A 19,738-nucleotide genomic window follows, 5' to 3' on the forward strand; every position below is an offset into this window, starting at 1 on the left:
TGAGCTCTGGAAAGATCTGGAGAAAGAAATTTCCGGGTTGAATAACAACAACCAAAACCCCACAGAATCATTTGGTATGGGGAGGGATCGTGAAGCCTTTATCCTGCTTATGGTGGGAAGCTGCTGCTAGAGGGAAGACTGGGAGAAGGGACAGTCTCATTTGTGACAGGAAAGTATCATGTGGCTGTAGGGGAGTGATTACAGGCAACATGAGTAAATAGGGAGATGGGGGCTACCATGTAGACCAGGGAAGAGTGAATGCTTGATGGTGCTAAGGTAAGAAGAACAATGTAAGCTAGAGGTATGGTTCAAGTGGTAGAGGATGAGCCGTGAGTGAAAAAAGACATTCAAGAAAGGCCCTGAACTCAAGTCCCAGCACTTGCACATATTCACACAAAAAAGAAGACCAATTTAAGAGTTTGAATAATGGTCATTGAAACAAGATATAATACTAAGATAAGCCCCTGTTTGGGGACTAGAATAACTCTCTCATGGTATCAATACATCCCTCTTCATCTGCTCAGTAGTATTAAGGAAACACCATGAATGTAAACATAAATAAACTATAAAACTTCTAACATATTCTGTATGTTATGAGCTTTTGAAATCCCAAACCAAACAGAAACCCAAATGGATCTTGGAAATGCAAACTGCCAGCACCACAGCCACAGTCTCTATCCTGGTTGAGCCCACTGAAATCATACCTATGAGCAAGTTCGGATCCACCTGCAGGCTTATTCACCCAGTCCTCAGAAAGCCCACTAAGGCCAGGCCCAGCTCGCCCTCCCTCCTGTCTTCTGCCTCCTGACCATTCCCAGGCATCCCTTCCAGACCCTATCTGGAGGGCCACAATCTGGGAGGATAATACACTCTGCTTTTCTGAGTTTCTCCTCTGCCTCATCACACAGGAAGGGGCACTGGGAGGGCTGAAGAAGCCATAAAGTTAGAGGCAGTTGAACAGGATCATCAAAAACAAAACAAAAAATGCAGTCTAGCCAGGTGGCTCATGCTGAGCCTCTCAGGAGGCTGAGATCTGAGGATCATGGTTCAAAGCCTGAGCATGAAAGTCTGTAAGATGCTTATCTCCAATTAACCACCAGAAAACCAGCAGTGGTCCTGTGGCTCAAAATGGTAGAGTGATAGCCTTGAGCTGATGAGCTCAGGGACAGCACCCAGGTACAGAGTTCAAGCCCCCCATAACTGACAAGAGAGAGAGAGAGAGAGAGAGAGAGAGAGAGAGAGAGAGAGAGAGAGAGAGAGAGAGAGAGAGAGAGAGAGAGAGAGAGAAAGAAAAGAAAGAAAGAAAGAAAGAAAGAAAGAAAGAAAGAAAGAAAGAAAGAAAATACTGCAATGCATCAGAAGAGTGACACATTCACCCACTGGTCTATTTACCCCACACAAATCAGTTGCTCATCTACTCTGCCCATCTACCTCCTCACTAGACAGACAGAGCCATCGTTCACTCATTGCCCATCTATCCTCTACACATCAATCACTCCTGTTTACTTGATGAACCAACTAATCATCCCCTGATCCTCTATTCCTCTAACAATGGACTCGCTATATGCTGATACACTGGACATTGAGGCCGTTCTGGAAACACCGGTGTGTAAGCTAGCCATAGGAGCTTTCCTTAAAGGGACAGGTGAACAGGATTAGACTGGATGCCACCTGCTTCAAACAGGTAGAAGTAAGAACAGTGGCACAAGTAGATGGACTGTCCAATAGGGTTTGGGAAGCCTACGTCCATCTCATATGGACATAATTCAGAGATTCAGAAGGGAGAGTCTGACCAGCCTGTCACCCTTAAACTCTAGTGAGCCCCAGTGGCCTTGGTAGGAGGGAGAAGCATGGTGATGTGGGGATAGATGAGACAGCGGGCTCCTGGCTGAGAGGGCAATAACAGGGGCAAGTTACCTGGCTGTCTCCCCCTGGAGGGCACTGCTTCTTGGATGTCACTGTAATAAGCTTCAAAATCTGTATGAGAAAACAGAATAATAATGTTTCCTTAAAAAAAATCTTCACCTCTGGGTCTCATGCTCTTGTTTGGCTTTCTATTTTTTGGTGCTGTTCCTGGGGCTTGAACTCAGGGCCTGGGCACTGTCCCTTACCTTTTGTGCTCAAGACTCATGCTCTACTGTTGGAGCTACAGCTTCACTTCTGTCTTTTTAGTGTTTAATTGGGGGAAGGAGTCCCATGGACTTTCTTGCCTGGGCTGGTTTTGAACGTTGATGTTCAGATCTCTGGGTCTCCTTAGTTACTACAATTTATAGGCATGACCCATCAGCTTCCAGCATCTTGCTTGGTGTTTTCGCTCAAGGCTGGTGCTTTACCAATTGACTTACACCCCTTACTTCCAGATTTTTTGTCAGTCATGGGACTTGAACTCTGATCCTAGGTGTTGTCCCTGAGCTTTTCAGATCAAGGATACCCTCCTACCCCTTGAGCCACAGTGCCATTTCCGGTTTTCCGTGGTTAATTGGAGATAAGAGTCTCACAGACTTTTTAGTGCCCAGGCTGGCTTTGAACCTTGATCTACAGATCTCAACCTCCTGAGTAGCTAGGATAACATGCGTGAGCTACCGCAAATTGGCTTACTTCCAGATTTTTTTGCAGATTAATTGGAGATAACAAACAATTCCAGACTTCTGCCCAGACTGGCTTTAATTTGAGATCCTTGGATCTCTGCCTCCTGAGTAGTTAGGATGACAGGTGTGAGCTGCCTACCAGTGCCAGGCTCGACCATATTTCATTTTAAATCACAATTAGCAAATGTAAAGTATGAAACCAGGTTTCTCTAAGGTGGATGAGAGTTCAAATCTGACCCACCAGACTTTCTCCTTCTGAGGCCTCCCTGGTGATGAGCTATGAGGACCGTGTGTATGGGTGGTGACACTTACCGTCCAGGGCAGGGGAGGAGCTAGGTGGGGACCAGCTTTCCTCAGCCAGGGACCCTGACTCTGGACTCTGCAGCCCATCCTCAGGAGATTCCCCTGGGGCCATGGTATCACCAGGAGCAGGAATATACTGGCCATCTCTTGTGGGCTCCACAGACATGCTGTCCACAACAGAAATAATTGATGGGACCAGGGTGGAGAGTGAAGGCCCTCGCGAGGACAGTGTGGGTCTTCCATCACCATCTGTCACGTGTGGCTCTGCTGTTAGTAGATTGGACTCTGATGACTTCAAAACACCCTCAAGGGCTGAGGCGCCTAGCAGCCCCACAGTGCTGCAAAAACGAACTTAGACAAAGACAGCGCAGTGTTAAAATTCTGGATCAATCACCTATTTTCAAAAGTAGACAGATGGAAAGAGCACATTGGCTTGAAACAAACCAGATGAGATTTAGGCCATAAAGGGGTGTGATCACCACCTGGTGGTGTGGAGGTCCATACCAAACACCACATGAATGTGTGGGGACAGGAAGTCTCAGCTCTTCCCTCTGGAATTCGCTTTCCCAGGCTCCATACACACACCAGCGAGGCCTTGGAGGGTCTCTGTACCCAAGCATGGGTGACTCTGGTATATTCTAGAAACAATTTGGAGCAATAATACATTTCTCCAGGTTTTACTCTTCTATCTGATGGTAGAAATCTACTACAATACTTCTAAAAAGTTGTTAAAATTTATGACAAAGGATCTATAGCAAATCAATAACAAAAGCTGTGAGCACCTAAAGGATTGCTAGTACTATGAGCTATTGCTTTGAGACCCATCCACCTTGGCAATCATTGGCCTTGCTGAAACTTAACCAGGGGATGTGTTTCCTCTACAAGATTCTCCAGCCCATACAGCTTTGGATCTGATCTGGGAAATGTTAATCTAGTAACAAGAATTTGGGGATGTGTCTCCTGAATAAAGGATGCAATTGCCTTGGCATCTGTGTCTCCTAGCTACTGAAGCCAGCTGCGCTCAAAGATCTACTCAGGGGGGGCTGGGAGTTTGGCCTAGTGGTAGAGTGCTTGCCTAGCATGCATGAAGATCCGGGTTCGATTCCTTGGTACCACATACTTAGAAAAAGCCAGAAGTGGTGCTGAGGCTCAAGTGGTAGAGCTCTAGCCTTGAGAAAAATCCAAGACAGTGTTCAGGCCCTGAACTTAAGGCCGGACTGGCAAAAAAAAAAAAAAAAAAAAAAAAAGCAGAGATTTGCAATAGAGCAAAACCTAGATACATAAGGCCATATAGCATGACACTAAATGAAAGGACCTCTAGAATATGGAAACAAAAGTCATATAATGAGTGATTGTTGTCCTTAACGTACTATGTTATCTCTCATCTCTTTTGCTATCCCTTGATTATCTCATATTGTTACAGTATGTCACTGTTATCTGATATATTGGATATATTTGTATTGGATAGGGAAGGGGGAAAACAAGATGAGGGGTGGGGGTGGGGGGAGAGAAATGGGGACCAAGACATGAGAAAGGGTATCAATGTACATGAATTAATGTGCCTTCTATCTGGCAAATATAATGTAACCCTTCTATTAATTACAATAAAAATATTTTTAAAAAATCTACTCAGGGATCTTCCTGCAGCCCCACTGAATGGGTTGAAAAGACATGGCAGGTGACCAGCAGGGCTGGCATGTGCTGTGGTGTAGGAGATCACTGCCTGGCATAGAGACAAAACCACTCTGTTCACCAACCACCAGAGCCACTTCCCTGAGCACAGTCTCTACCAGGGGGTGAGGGCGCAGGGAGCAGGAGTCCATTTCCTTCCTGGTTTACCCCTAAGTGCTCACAGCAACTAGAAGCACTGAAACAGTCATTCTCTTTAGCTGCAATACTACCTTGTGATGCTGTAGGAGAAAGGAACAAAAATGGGGACAAGAACAAGGTCCCCAAATGCCTAGTCTAGGCAAATATGAGATCCATAGACCCCAAGGTCATTCTGGCCCAGGGTGGCAGGTCTCAGCAGACCAGGACACCAAGGAGAGAATAAATAATCCTGCCCCTGACAAGAAAACAATATGATATCCATACATATAACACACATATGAATTTTACTCATCCATCAGAAAGAATAATTTTATGTCATTTTTAAGAACCTGGGAAAATCTAAGTGAAGTAAATCAGGCTCAGAGCACATGTTTTATCTCTTATATGGAAATTATATCTGAATCATAAATATACATGAAAACATATATGGAGTGACATGCCTATATGAACAAATAAATTGACTCTAGTAAAGTGAATACCAGAAAGCTGAACCATGTGTAGTCTGAAGTGGAAAAGAACGGGTGTGGGGTAGACAATGGAGAAAGAAAGGGTGGGAAAGCATAATAGTCAATGACCCTGTGTGAAAACTGAATCAGATAACTTGAGGAGATTGGTGGGTTGGGAGAAATGGGTGAGGAAGAAGGAAGGGGAGACAGTGATCAAGATGTATTATAGTCATAAAAAGACAGGTTGCATTAAACCCTCTTGTACAACTACTTAAAGATAATATTTTTTTTGTCAGTCATGGGACTTGAACTCTGGGTCTGGGCACTATCCCTGAGCTCTTCAGGTCAAGGCTAGCACTCTACTCCTTGAGTCACAGTGCCACTTCCAGTTTTCTGGTGGGTAATTGGAGACAAGAGTCTCACAGACTTTTGTGCCTAGGCTGGCTTTGAACCTCAATCCTCAGATCTCAGACTCCTGAGTAGCTTTTACTTAAAGATAATGTTAAAATAAATAAATAAATAAATAAAACAATCCTGGCAACAGCCCTTCCTGCTCATTCCAGTTCTGAATTGGATACCATTGTATCAGCAGTGTCCTACCCATGAGGTGGGCTATGCTTATCAGACATTGCACTTGTTACCAGCTTGCAGCAAAGCTCTCTTGTTCTTTTGTTGTGTCTACGAGTGCCCAGACCCATTCCGATGCCATTTTGCTGGACAATGTGGACTGACTGTATTCCTCCCAGGTGGTCACCCTCATTTGAGTTTGAATCCACGTTTTGTTCCCTCTCTTAGTGTGTCTCAACTTGCCTTGGAGATTAACCAGTGAGAATCCCATGTTTCACCCCAGCACATAGAACCTTGGAGTCACCAGCTGCAGGCAGTTTCCTGCAATGAGGAACACAGGTAGGCCATCACCTGGATAGCCACTCCAAAGGATGGAGACCTTGGGGGTCTGTCCAGAAGACAGATTCCATTCTCCCTACTTGATTCTAATGACACAGATCACTTCCAGGATTCTCTCAAAGTGCCATTTCTTCCCATCTGCAAGCAAGCATGCAAGCAAGCCTGCACCCCCACCAGCAGATGTCCTTGATCAGTTCAGTTCTCACACCGTCTACCTGCAGGCAGACACAGGTTGAGGATTTGCCCCCATTTCAGATGCCCCGAATGGTTTTGCTGGGGTTCCCACAATGCTCTCGTCAAGGGAGCATCTTAATTTGCTAGAGCAGTTCCGGGAACTTGATGAAACAATTATGTTTACTCATCTGTTACAAAGGGTATCACAAGGATACAGATGGCAGATGCATAGGGTGAGGAGTGAGGGAAGGACAAGGAGCTGCCAGGCCTTCTCTGAGGCTCCATCTTCCAGGAACCTCCATGTGTTCAGCTACTGGAACAGTCTAGAAACCCAGGTTGGGGGGGGGGAATTTTATGGTGGCCTCCTTACTTAGGAATAATTGATTAAATCATTAATCAGCCTTCCCCTCTATTAGGAGGTTGGGGGTGGGGCTGAAAGACCACTCTCTAATTCCAACTCTATCTTTGTCATTCAGCTCATTTGCATACAGGAAGAGATAACTTATTTTTTCTATCAAAACTGGTACTTGAACTCAGGAATTGCTCTCTTCTTTGTTTTTTTCACTGGTGCTCTGACTTGAGCCACACATCTACTTCAGGCTTTTTGGTGGATAAGTGGAGAAAGGAGTCTTGTATTTGCCTACCCCAGACAAGTTTGAACCATACTCCTCAGATCTTGGTTTCCTGAGCAACTAGGATTACAGGTATGAGCCACCAGCCCTAAGAGATTACTTTTGAAGATGCAAAGATTTAAACATTGCATGCCAGGAAAGGACAAAAGACATACTTCATAGTTTTGCAGACATGGCCCTCACTACACTGAGTTACATCACATACTGTGGTCTTTTCCAAAAGCCTAGCATGGCTTTAGACCATCAGGCCCTCCTCCCTGAGGAGGCTCCCTCCCTCTTGCTCACCCTCACCTGGGCCAGCAGAAGGGCAGAACGGAGAGGTGCTGAGGATTCTCAGGGCTAATGGGACAGGTCAGACAAGTCCACACCTTAGCAATCTCAGAATAACCCCAAGTCTGTTCCTCTATCCACAAAACAAGAAAAGGCATCATTTTTACCTTCCATCCTACTCTTTTCTGTTGCATTGACTAAGAAGAGATCCCAGGAGTAAGAGAGATCGTGGATATCTTCGCAGTGTTCACACACAGCTTGGAGAAGAAGTTCTTCGTTCCAGTTGACATGAACATCTTTAAAGTTTACCCAGAAGAGATGGATGAATCTGAAGCACACAGAAACAGTCTGATGGCTTCAGAAAACAGAGGCTTCTTTGGCCATACTTTATTCAGGTTGTTCAAGCCCGAATCGCCCATGTTGGCTTGATGTGGGGAGGGAGGAATGGGGGGTGTTATGGCCTCTGTGATGAGCCATGACGTCCCATGGGACACAACACAGAAGGTGCACACAAGCACATGACCCAGTTCAGAAATACCATCTAACTTCCTTCCAGTCACAAGGCAATGGGCCCTGTTCACCCTGGCCCTGAGCTTTCTATACATAGAGGAGTCCACCTCTGAGCTGTCCCCTCCCCTGCTCATCTTCTCATCACCTCATCTCTGCATTGCAACCCTCACCTCGACCCTTCCAAGCCAACAACCTTTGCTACTGTCATCTTCCTTAGCTTTGCTTCCTCCCTGGATGGGGGCACAGTGGGCTGCCCCTAAGTATCCACAACCCACATAAACCAAAGACCTGGGGGCAGGAGAGATCCAGGAAAGTGAGAGATGGAAAAAGGCAGCCAGGAAATCAGAACAACTACTGTATTCACGAGCACCTATTTTAGAAACACAGAAATACTAATTCTTTGCTTAAAGCTTTCTATTCCCTCATAAGCTATAGTATTAATAGGAAGGGAGGAAATGAAGGAGGAAAAGAACGAAGGAGACAAGAAAAGATAAAAAAGAAAGAAGAAAAACAGCAGCTCTCTCCTCCTGACCTTGCCTTCTGACCTTGTCTATTTGCCCAAAATAATGAGTGTGCTCTGGAAACTGAACAAGGCTACCTAAAAGAAAGACATGCTTATTCATACAAACACTTGGGAAAATGGCTCCTCTTGGCACAAATTGTGTTGAAAGGTTTCCCCTTATCTCAAGGGTGAACTCCCATCTTGAAGGGAGCATATGGCATATTCCTTCTTTTCTTTGAAGGTTTGCCGACAGATTGTGACTAACGGTTGTAGTGAGCAGGCCAGTCTTAAAATCTCAGAGCCCAATTGATAAAAGTATAACAGCAAGCACGATTAAATGTGCCAGCTGTGAGAACAAAGGGGAACACTTGTTCCAGAGCGAATTTGAGCAGATCCATTCTGTTGGCAGTCATGTCCATAGCTGTGTCTGGATTGTGTGCTAGCTATCTTTCCTTCAATCAATAAACTTTCTTGGACTCTACTTCAATGAGCCTTTTTTGTTTTTCAGTGGTGGGGCTTGAACTCTGGGCCTGAGCTCTTCAGCTTAAGGATAGCACTCAACCACTTGATGTTTTCCTTTTTTTTTTTAACATCAAGAATTAGGTTCCAACCTACTGCATTGCTAGTGGGAATGTAAACTAATACAACCACTCTGGAAAGCAGTCTGGAGGTTTCTCAATAAACTAAACATAGACCTTCCCTCCAACCCAGTCATAACACTCCTAGGCATGTACCCTGAACATCATAACCCAGGATATGATAAGGACACCTGCACAGCCATGCTCATCTCTGCACTATTCACAACAGCCAAGCGGTGGAAACAATGCAGATACCCCAGTACAGATGAATGGATCCAAAATGTGGTACCTATATACAATGGAATTCTACAAGCACGCTGCCCACCTCCGTGTGCTTGTGTGTGGACATGCATGCCATCGTCTCCCTGGCTCATGACTTCACTTCCTGCAATTTCAGTTATGCCTGGTCAACCAAGTCTAAAATAGTTAGGTGGAGCATTCGTAAGTTTTAAATGGTGCCATTCTTGGGGCGCCCGTGGCTCACACCTGTCAACCCAGCTGTACAGACGGCTGAGGTCTGAGGATCACAGTCAGCCTGGGCAGGAAAGGGCGTGACTCATCTCAACAATTATGCACTGAAGAAGCCAGAAATGGCACTGTGGCTCAAGTGGTAGAGCACTCACCTTGAGCAAAGAAGCTTAGGGACAGCACCCAGGTTCTGATTTTAAGTCCCGGGACCAACTGGCACACACGCACACACACCAAATTGTGTCATTCTGAGTAGTGTGGTAACAATTCTGTGCCACCCCTAAAGAATGGTGGGCCCTGGCCTGTATCTCTTGCACAGTTGCTTAGTGACTCAACCCCCTAGACAGAGGAAACCGGAAGCCCCTGCAGTCTCATCTTCCCTGGCTTTCCTGGCTCAGTCCTGGTACTGTGTTGAGTTCCTAGGGCTACACCAGGCTTGTGGGTGCTATGCTGGCCATGGTGCTGGGGACTTGTGGGATTTGTCACAGCATTTCTTTGTCCCTGGATGGTCTCAGGTCACACCTGCTCCACTCTGGTGTCCTGTTAGCCCTGCAAAGTTCAAAGGATCCCAAGCCTCTGAGGCCTCCATTGTTGGACTGTAGCTCTAAAACAGTCTCCTCTCTTGAGGACAGGTGCTCCTGCAGAAGCAGTCTTCCTGAGGTCCCATACACTCAGAGCCCCTCTTGGCGGGGAAGCTGCCCAAGGCTCAGCCTAGAACAGAGCCCAGACTCCATCCTCCCTTTTCATTAGCAGTCAGGCTGCGGAGACCTGACATGGAAATGTTCTTGGTGGACATCATCGCTTTAGTGCTCAGTGCCTGGACCAGAGCAGGGGTACCTGAAGGCAGGGTCGGCACGGGTAGACAGGAACACCTGGGCCTCTGAAGAGTTCCGGTCACCGCTGGAGACGGTCAGAGTCACGAGGAACTGATCACAGAATCCATTGAGCCACCTGGCCGGGAAGGAAACAGTGGGAGCTCTGGCGTCCAGTTGGTGGGGTGTGACGTTGTCAAAGCAGGGCCATCCAGGTGAGTTGGCGACGGTGCACACCCAGAGATACCTGTCAGAGAGGCCATTGAAGGGGAGCAGGGGTCAGGCACCACTGTACGAAATGGGGATATGTGGGTGGGGAAGAGATGATGCCCCCATATTTTGTAATATCAGCAAGCAAGGTAGGGATAGATGGATCTCAGGCTGGCTCCCTTGCCTGGCTTCCAGGACTCCACCTTGTGGAGAGAGAACTGCTCCTCTCCCTCACTGCATGTGGTGACCCTGCCTGCTCACACCTCTGCCACGTTAGAAAACACAATCTCTCTCACTCTCTTCTCTCTCTCTCACCTCACTGCTGGAGGTCAGCCCAATGAAGGAAGGCTTTGGCCTGTTTTAGAAGACTCCATCCTCTCTCTGCCTTGGAGAACAGGCCATGGAGAGGATAGAGGAATGGATGTTTCTGAGCAGAAGCCATCATAGACATGAGCCAAAGTGCTGAAGCTCAGACAAGGCAAGGCAGGGGAGGGGAGATGTGTAGAGCTGGGACTAAGGGAAGCCTGAAGAGACGGTAGAAAAAGAGACAGACAGAAAGATAGGCAGACAGACAGGCAGAGACATAGAGAGGGACAGAGAGAATACAGAGAGAGACAGAGAACCAGAGAGCAAGAGAGAGTGAGAGTGTCAGAACATAGAAGAGACATATATAGAGGGAGACAGAGAGACACAAAGACACACAGAACAAGATGCAGAACACAGAGACACAGAGAGAGGCACAGAGAAACAGAGAGACACAGAGAGATGCAGAGATACATAGAGAGATAGAGACACATAGAGGGACACAGACAGAGACCTAGTAAGACACAGAACACAAAGAAGGGCACAGACAGACAGAGGATGAGAGCAACAGTGGGGGGAAGAGAGAGAGAGAGAGAGAGAGAGAGAGAGAGAGAGAGAGAGAGAGAGAGAGAGAGAGAGAGAGAGAGAGAGAGAGAGACAGACAGACAGACAGAGACAGAGACAGACAGAGAGAGAGACAGAGAGAGAGACAGAGAGAGAGAGACAGAGAGGCTGTCAGAACACAGAAGAGAGAGAGGAAGACAAAGAGAGACACACAGAGACAGAGAGACAGAGTAAGAGAGACACATAGAGTGAAACAAGGACAGAGAGACAGAGAGACACAGAGAAAGACAGAATCCAAGATGATGCTGAGGGTCTCCCCTGAGCTAGTGAAATCACCAAGGCAATCCCTAGTCAGAGCTGGGAAAATTGAAGAATCGAGTTGTGGAGCAGAGATGTTTGGAGACACAGGAAAGGGTCCAGAGAGATGCACAGTGCAGAGCCACAGTGATCTGGCTGAGGCTGTGAGTGAAGTCCCCTGAGCTGACTGGTGAGTCTCCTGAGGTGGAGAAGGGGCTGTGGGACCCTGGCAAGGATCCCAGTCAGATAGAAAACTGAGCAGATCCTGGGGATGGGAAGAGGCCTTGCCCAGGGCCAAGTCTCCAGCAGTGAGAAAGGAGCCCTGGGTCGTATGCCTACCACAAACCAAGCAGGCATCTCAGGCAGAGAACACGTAACCTACGTCCCTAAGCCAGTATTACCCTACCCCTTGAATCACAGAGCCACTTCCAGTTTTCTAGTGGTTAACTGGAGATAAGAGACTCGTGTTCTTTAATGCCTGGACTGGTTTTGAACTGCTATCCTCAGAACTCAGCCTCCTGAGTAGCTAGGATTACAGATGTAAGACACTGCACCCGGCTTGAGAGTCACACTTCTATGGCCTCACCTGAGAATGGCGTGTGGGTCGTCGGGGTCATAGGACCGGGATCCACTGAGGACAATTGGGACTGTGGTGACCCTGGGGACAAAGAGGTGTGTACCCGCTGAGATCACGCTGACAGGTGCCCTAGATCGCACCTCCACAGCCACGCAGTAGTTGCTGTATACCACACTGCCCTTGATCTGCACCTGTGAAGCCATAGACGTGGAGTGACCCACACATGAGACACGTAGAGGAAACCCACACATCAATGACCATCCCCACGAAACCTGTCACAGCTGTCTAAATAAACCACCTAATGTGCGGCCAGCAGAGACAGGGCCAGGATCAATGGGAGTTCAAACAAAACGATGCACAAAATCGTCTAGGTGTTCCCACAGATGACAATGGCACCTATGTATACTTAGCTTTCAAACCTCCCCTCTTAAAAACTGTCTGTGGTGCTGACATGTGTTTGCCTTTCTTTCCTTTGAGCTTCTTTCTAACAACAAAACATACAATAGTAGTTAAGAAGTGTTCATGAACCAGGCACTGGAAAGTCACACCTATAATCCTACCAACTCAGGAGGCTGAGATCTGAAGATCTCAGTTCAAAGCCACCCCGGGCAGGAAAGTCCATGAAACATATCATCTGCAATTAACCAGTAAAAGCTGGAAGTGGACATGTGGCTTGAATGGTAGAGTGCCAACCTTGAGCATAAAAAGCCAAAATGGGAGTATGAAGTCCTGAGCTCAAGCCTCAGCACCAACATAAAACCAAAACCAAATGGTAAATTACAACAAGAAAGAATAGTTGCCACTCTACTGCTTGACTCACACCTCCAGTCCAGTATTTTTACTGGTAAATTGGAGATAAGAGTCTCACAACCCCCTAGGTCTCAAACTATTGCATAGCTGGGATTATAAGTATGAGCCACCAATGCCAGGCTTAAAACAAATAGTAATTATGAAGCATTTTACAAGACTTGATCCAATGGGTAGAGCCTGGCAAGGGCAAGGTCCTGGGTTCAAACACAAAGACCACCCAAGTGTTTGTCATAAAGTGTCATTCCACCAGAAAACATGCATTCTAACTGCTATTTTCCCCTGGGTCTCAGCTCTGGCCCAGTTCCTTCACAGATGCATGTGGCTCTCTGATGGCTGCTCCCTGGATTCCATCTCTCTTTTATTTATTTATTTTGAGTCCTTTTTTCCTTCCTCCCATCTTCCTGCCATCCCCTCTCTCTCTCCGTATTTCTCTCTGCCAAATTGGGTAGGGGGGGTGCTCACGGCTCCTACTTCCACTCCCTCGCTCCCCTGAGATTCCACACAGCTCCATCCTCAGCCACTACCCACTGCTGGATGGCTGTCAATCTGCCCAGGACTTCTGTTATTGTGAGAAGTCCCCACTGAGGCTGATCCAGCCCACTTTCTGCCATGCATTGCACTTGACCTTATGCTCCAGGCCACTCCTCCCTCAGAGCTTCCTGTCATTGCTTAAATGTGAATCACTTCTTCCATTACATTTGCTCTCCATCTCTCTCCTCTATAGGCTGTGTATGTGAACGTGAAGCATCTCAGTTTGTCTGTGCCGCCCTTGTCTGCACTCAGGACAGAGCAGGCACTCAGTTTTCATTGAGGCAAGGAAGAGTAGCCTGACCATCCTTTCACTCATCTGGTGTTACAGATTTTCTTTGACATTTCCCTATAATTGTTCCCACTTTGGTATTTAGGGCTAAGCAGGTGCTCTACTACTTGAGCCATGTCTCCCAAGCTCTTTTTTGTTTGGAGATAGGGTCTTGTATTTTTGCCTAGGTTCAACTTTGAACTATAATCTTTCTTATACTTCCCAGTAGCTGAATTATAGGTATGAGCTGCCAAACCTGGCCTTCCCCTTGATTCTTATAATTAGTTACCATGCTACATACTGCACCCTTCCTGCCCCTGCAATTACTCTATTTCCCCTCGCCTGTTTTTCATTTTTCTGTAGCTACCTGATTATCTCCTTCCTTCCTTCCTTGCTCCCTCCCTCCCTCCCTCCCACTCTCCCTTCCTCTCTCTTTCTATCCTTCGCTTCCTCCCTTCTTTTGGAGATAGGAACTTGTTATGTAGCCCCAACTGGCCTTAAACTAATAATCCTTCTGTTTTAGCCTCCCAAGTGCTGGAATTCCAGGTATACATCACTGATGGCTCTGAGTATTTCTCAGCTTCTCTTTGGGAACACTGCCCCAGCACCCCACTTTACATCTGTGTTCCAGTTCTCTCCCAGTTAGTATTTTCAGAGAGGAGTATGCTTCAGGTCTACCTACAGTGATAAGAGTGTCCCTCAAAAAGTGGCATGGGGCCCTCTGTCCATTGTTGGGGTCTAATTCACACTGGGGTGAGCCCAGGAACCGAGAGGATGCGTGAGGCAAGGGTCTGTCCATGGCAGCCAGCACAGCTCAGAGCTCTAGCCTCCCCTACTGGTGCTTGAGGTCAGCTTTCATTCCAAGGAACCCTGGGATGAGCTTGAACCAAGGCTATTGTGACCCAGTGAGGGAAAGAACTCCATTCCTCCAGGACAGAGACTTTACGGGTTTCTGCTATGGTCTTCAGATGCACCCCCTCCGCCGAGCCTTCTTTACCTCACCATCATCTGACCCCAAACTTTCCTTCCACTATCCCAGATATTGTTCCCTGCCCCAACTTTCCATGACAGTGATTGACTCTTTAAAGCACCCCTCCTTCAAGAAGCAAACTCATGTATTGTTATTTTTCTAAATAAAACTAAACACTGAGCACTGACCAGAGAGCACTGTGTGCTGGCTGGAACACAGGCAAAGTAGGTATAGAGAGAGGTTTTGTTAAAAGATCTAGAAGGAAGCTCAGCACCTGTGATTCACGCCTGTAATCCTACTACTCAGGAGGCTGAGATCTGAGAATCGTGATTCAAAGCCAGCCCAGGCAGGCTGTGACTCTTATTTCCAATTAACCAGCAAACAATCAGCAGTGATTCAAGTGGTTGAGTCCTAGCCTTGAGCAAAAAACCTAAGAAACAGTGAATTCAAGCATTCAAGCATTCAAGCCCCAGTAATTGGGGAGGGGGAGTGAACTCTAGGAGTTTTTCCATTGCTTGCTTGGCCAACATGGGAACATAGGTTCTCCCAGGAAAATGAAACATTTTTCTTAAAAACCTATCCATGCCTTAAAAACAAAAGCCTCTCACCTCTCTCTCCCCCTCCCACCTTTTTTTTGCCAGTCTTGGGGCTTGAACTCAAAGCCTGAACACTGTCCTTGATTTTTCCTCAAGGTTAGTGTTCTACCACTTGAGCCACAGCACCACTTCTGGCTTTTCCTATATATGTGGTACTGAGGAATCAAATCCAGGTCTTTGTGCATGCTAGGCAAGCACTCTTACCACTAGGCCCAACTCCCAGCCCCACAATCCCCTTTTGTTAGACAGAAGAGGCTCAGGGGTTAGAATGATGGGCTGGTACAAAGTCCTGCGTCCCTGATCCAGCAGGAGTGAAAGTGAGCAGGCCGACCTTGGCTGACCTTGGCAATAGCAGTGTAGTTCCCACACTCCAGTGTGTAGCTCGGCAGCAGGATGGTCTGTCTATGAGTGTGGATGCCACCAGGGAGGACAACAAAAGACCTCTGGGAATCCAGAAAGTACCAGGTATAAGAAAGACCTTGAGAGATGTCACAGTGGACAGGAGCTTCAAAGGTCACTTCCAGTTTCAGGGGCTGAGACCGCCATATCTGAGGATCAACCAGAGAAGACGTCCTATCATATGCCCTTCATGTACAATGCTATTGTAAGTAATTAGAGACATTCGAGAAGAAATCTTCCATTATGTGTTTGCAAAACTGTAGGGGGAAGCCTATAGACCCATGCCTCATGCACCTTTATGTAGACTTTATACTTCCTGTCATGCTGTCCTTTCAAGTTCATTTTGCCTCACCCCAACCTTTGAAAATATACCTGTGGCCTCCCTCAGCACCAGGCCTGGCAGTACTCAGTTGAGGGGATTTACCCTCAGTATGGATAATCTAGGCCAGAGGACCTCAGGATGGAGATTCTGCTTTGCACCTGCAAGGCAGCATTTCACGCTGGGCTCCTGGTAGAGGATTTTCTTCTTGAAATTTCCATTAAAGTTAAGCTGGAAATCACTCCTGCTAAGTTAAGTGGGATTTTAAGAAACACTGGGGCTCATTGTAAGGAGAATTTTGATTCTGGTTTGCTCTTTTTTTTTTTTTTGCCAGTCCTGGGCTTGAGCTCAGGGCCTGAGCACTGTCCTTGGACTTTCTCAAGGCTAGAGCTCTACCACTTGAGCCTCAGCACCATTTCCGGCTTTTTTCTATGTATGTGGTACCAAGGAATCGAACCCGGGTCTTCGTGCATGCTAGGCAAGCACTCTACCACTAGGCCAAACTCCCGGCCCTGATTTGCTCTTTTTTTGGTACAAGTCATGGGGGCCTAGGCATTGTTGTTGTTGTTATTTTTTTATTTGTTTGTTTGTTTATCTGAAGGTTAGTGCTTTGCTTCTTGAGCCACAGCTCTACTTCTGGCTTTTTCTGAGTAGTTTATTGGAGAGAAGAGTCTCACAGACTTCCCTGAGTTTAAACCATTTAATTATTTCTAAATTATTTTTACGGTTTCCACTTTGAATATGATACCATTTAAAAACTTTTTTGTGGGGCAGGGAGTTTGGCCTAGTGGTAGAGTGTTTGCCTAGCATGCATGAAGACCCGGGTTCGATTCCTCAGTACCACATACATAGAAAAAAAGCCAGAAATGGTGCTGAGGCTCAAGTGGTAGAGCTCTAGCCTTGAGAAAGTCCAAGGACAGTGCTCAGGCCCTAAGTTCAAGCTCAGGACTGGCAAAAAACAACAACAACTTTTTTTGCACCAAATTGTTATGTGCTACAGCCAATTATAATACTGAGATGATTATAATGCTGATCATTGTAATACTAATTATCATCTCATTGACGATACTAAACGTTAAAAAATATATAATGCCCTGTGGGGATGAAAGCTGAGTCTGAGTCTTAAGACATGGGGTGCACAGCTGGATAGTGGCGTAGCCTACCCAGGTCCTGACCTGTCCCTCAGCCTTACGCATGCTGGTATCAGTCACTCCTTTAGAAACACAAAGAACACACAGAAAGGTGTGCCAACACATCTTTGCCAAATGAACCCTTGCCAGGTGCTTGTGGCTCATGCCTGTAATCCTAGCTAAGACTGGAGGATCTTGGTTCAAGCCAGCCTGCTCAGCAAAGTCCATGAGATTCTTATCTGCAATTAATCACAGAAAAAGCTGGAATTGATGCTGTAGCTCAAGTGGTAGCATGCTAATCTTGGGCAAAAAAGAGATTAGGGACAGAGCTCAGGCCCTGAGTTCAAGCCCCAGAAACAACCCAACACACACACACACACACACACACACACACACACACACACACACTCACTCACTTAAAATGTGATGATGTCTATGTCCTCTGAGCAAAGCCAGGATTCCAGGTAGAGCCTCTGGCCCTGGGCCCGTTGTTTTCTACCCAGCTACGGAGTTCCATTGAGTTCCTGGAATTTGGGATACAACACCTTGCCTAGTGAAACAGAGCTGCCTGATAACAACACTGGCATTAAAAGCTAGGGGCCCAGTGTGGGGGTGAGGGAGGCTTGTGTGGATCAGGCCTGGAGCTCTTGGCGCCCTCAGCCAGCCTGGGGCAAAGGAGTGTGCTTCTTGCAAATTCTGTGGTGCAGGCCACTCAGGACCCAGAAGCTGCTCTTGGGGCCTCCTGCCTTCCATAGAAAGCATTCTGACACCTCCCCCCAAATGAAAAATGTGCTTTGTATCAAAGACATCAAAATGAACATAAGAAAAATTTTAAAGCAATCCTACTTTTCCTAACCTATCATTTGTGCTCAACAAATAACTGGTTATTTAACGTACTTTTATTTTTGTGCCAGTCCTGAGGCTTGAACTTAGAGCTGTTCTTGAGCTTCTTTGCTCAATGTTGGCAATCTACTACTTCTCGCTTTTTTCTGTGATTATTTCTCCAATTAAGAGTGTCACAGACTTTCCTACCAGGCTGGCTTTGAACTGTTATCCTCAGATCTCAGCCTCCTGAGTAACTAAGATTACAGGCCTGAGCCACTGGTTCAGCTTTTTGATGAGTTAATTGGACATAAGAATCTCATGATCTTTCCTGCCCAGGCTGGCTTCAAACCATGATCCTCAAATCTCAGCCTCCTGGCTAGCTAATATTATAAGGTGTGAGCCACCAGCACCTGGTTAATACTATTTAACTTTATAGTTTCACGCTTTCCTTTTCCTTTAAAACATTTTTGATCACTGTGCAAGGGAAAAAAACCTAAACCCTTAAGTGAGCTATGCTGGACCCCAGAGTCTCACAGGCAGATAAAGGGCCTTTTCACACACACATCCAGGCTCCAGGCTGGGGTGAGCCTGTCCCTCAGCCCCCAAAGCAGCCCAGCCCCTCCAAAGCCCTTACAGTGGCTCCTTTGAAGCTGAACTCCACAAAGCCCCCTTCATAACCCACAGAGCCCTGGTCCCAGTACTGGGTTAGATTGGGAGGCCCCCAGGCCTGACCCTACCTGGACCTTGGCAGGCCCCATGTTCTTCACGGGGGGCGGCTGGCAGGGCTCCCGCACGATGAAAAGCTGCTTTCTTAGGGCAGCAGAGCTGATGTTATTGAAAGCAAGGACCTCCACTCTGAATTCTCCCTCCCTGGAAGGGGGAAAGCAGACCAATGAGGAGATGGAGCTGGCTGCCCACTGAGTCTCATTCACTCAGCAAGGGCATACTGTGTAGCTCAATGCCTCTGTGTGTGTGTGTGTGTGTGTGTGTGTGTGTGTGTGTATACGTATGTGTGTGTGTGCACGTATGTGTGTGTGTGCGTGCGCGCGTGCGCGCACAGGTACACACATGCCAGTACTGGGCCTTGAACCCAGGGCCCAGGCTCTGTACCTGAGCTTTGTTGTTCAAGGCTAGTGCTCTACTGTTTTGAGCCACAGCACTACTTCTGGCTTTCTGGTGATTAATTGGAGATAAGAGTCTCATGGACTTCCCTAGCTGGGCTAGCTTTGAACTGCTATCCTCAGATCTCACACACATGAGCCACAGGTGCCTGGTTCTTTGCCTGCCTGCCTGCTTGCCTGTCTGTTTTGTAGGAACAGTACTGTGGTTTGGACTCAGGCCTCTCACTTATTAGGCAGGTGCTTACCACGTGAGCCCTGCTTTTTGCTGTAGCTAGTTGTCTTTATTTATTTATTTATTTATTTTTTATTTTATTTATTTTTTTTTTGCCAGTCCTGTGCTTGAGCTCAGGGCCTGAGCACTGTCCTTGGACTTTCTCAAGGCTAGAGCTCTACCACTTGAGCCTCAGCACCACTTCCGGCTTTTTTCTATGTATGTGGTACCGAGGAATCGAACCCAGGTCTTCATGCATGCTAGGCAAGCACTTTAACCACTAGGCCAAACTCCCGGCCTTTATTTATTTTTTTAAAAGAATTTATTAATGTTGATTTTTACATCATATTTTAAATGACAAGTTTAACAAACAAGTGTTCAAGGAGGGAATCCCTATTTACAATCACTGGGACTTAGTATTGAGAACTTAATCAAAATTAGGCTAAGGGTTTGTATGTCATAGAAACATATTAATTTAAGAAATAAAACATTATGTCTATAGAGTCATAGGTTTTTATGTCTATATAGTTATGTTTATATTTCCATTATCATGTCCATAGCTTTGGGTATACAGTTGTTGAGTCCTCG

The 19,738-nt window shown here is 46.6% G+C and overlaps 1 protein-coding gene across 1 annotated transcript in view; it reads right to left on the minus strand.

The window, feature by feature from the left end:
* Window positions 1-19,738, minus strand: part of Pkd1l1 (polycystin 1 like 1, transient receptor potential channel interacting) — a 113,447-nt gene that overhangs the window by 74,276 nt on the left and 19,433 nt on the right. Inside the window, exons 11-17 of the mRNA XM_090332985.1 lie at window positions 18,556-18,688; window positions 15,487-15,693; window positions 11,980-12,161; window positions 10,045-10,266; window positions 7,317-7,477; window positions 2,901-3,242; window positions 1,918-1,977 (exon numbers count right to left, since the gene is read on the minus strand). Coding sequence (XP_090189111.1) covers window positions 1,918-1,977; window positions 2,901-3,242; window positions 7,317-7,477; window positions 10,045-10,266; window positions 11,980-12,161; window positions 15,487-15,693; window positions 18,556-18,688 — 1,307 coding nt within the window. The remainder of the gene's footprint in view (window positions 1-1,917; window positions 1,978-2,900; window positions 3,243-7,316; window positions 7,478-10,044; window positions 10,267-11,979; window positions 12,162-15,486; window positions 15,694-18,555; window positions 18,689-19,738) is intronic.

The sequence above is a fragment of the Megascapheus bottae genome, chromosome 5 (genome assembly GCF_031878675.1).
Source record: "Megascapheus bottae isolate mThoBot1 chromosome 5, mThoBot2.hap1, whole genome shotgun sequence".
Lineage (NCBI taxonomy): Eukaryota > Metazoa > Chordata > Mammalia > Rodentia > Geomyidae > Megascapheus > Megascapheus bottae.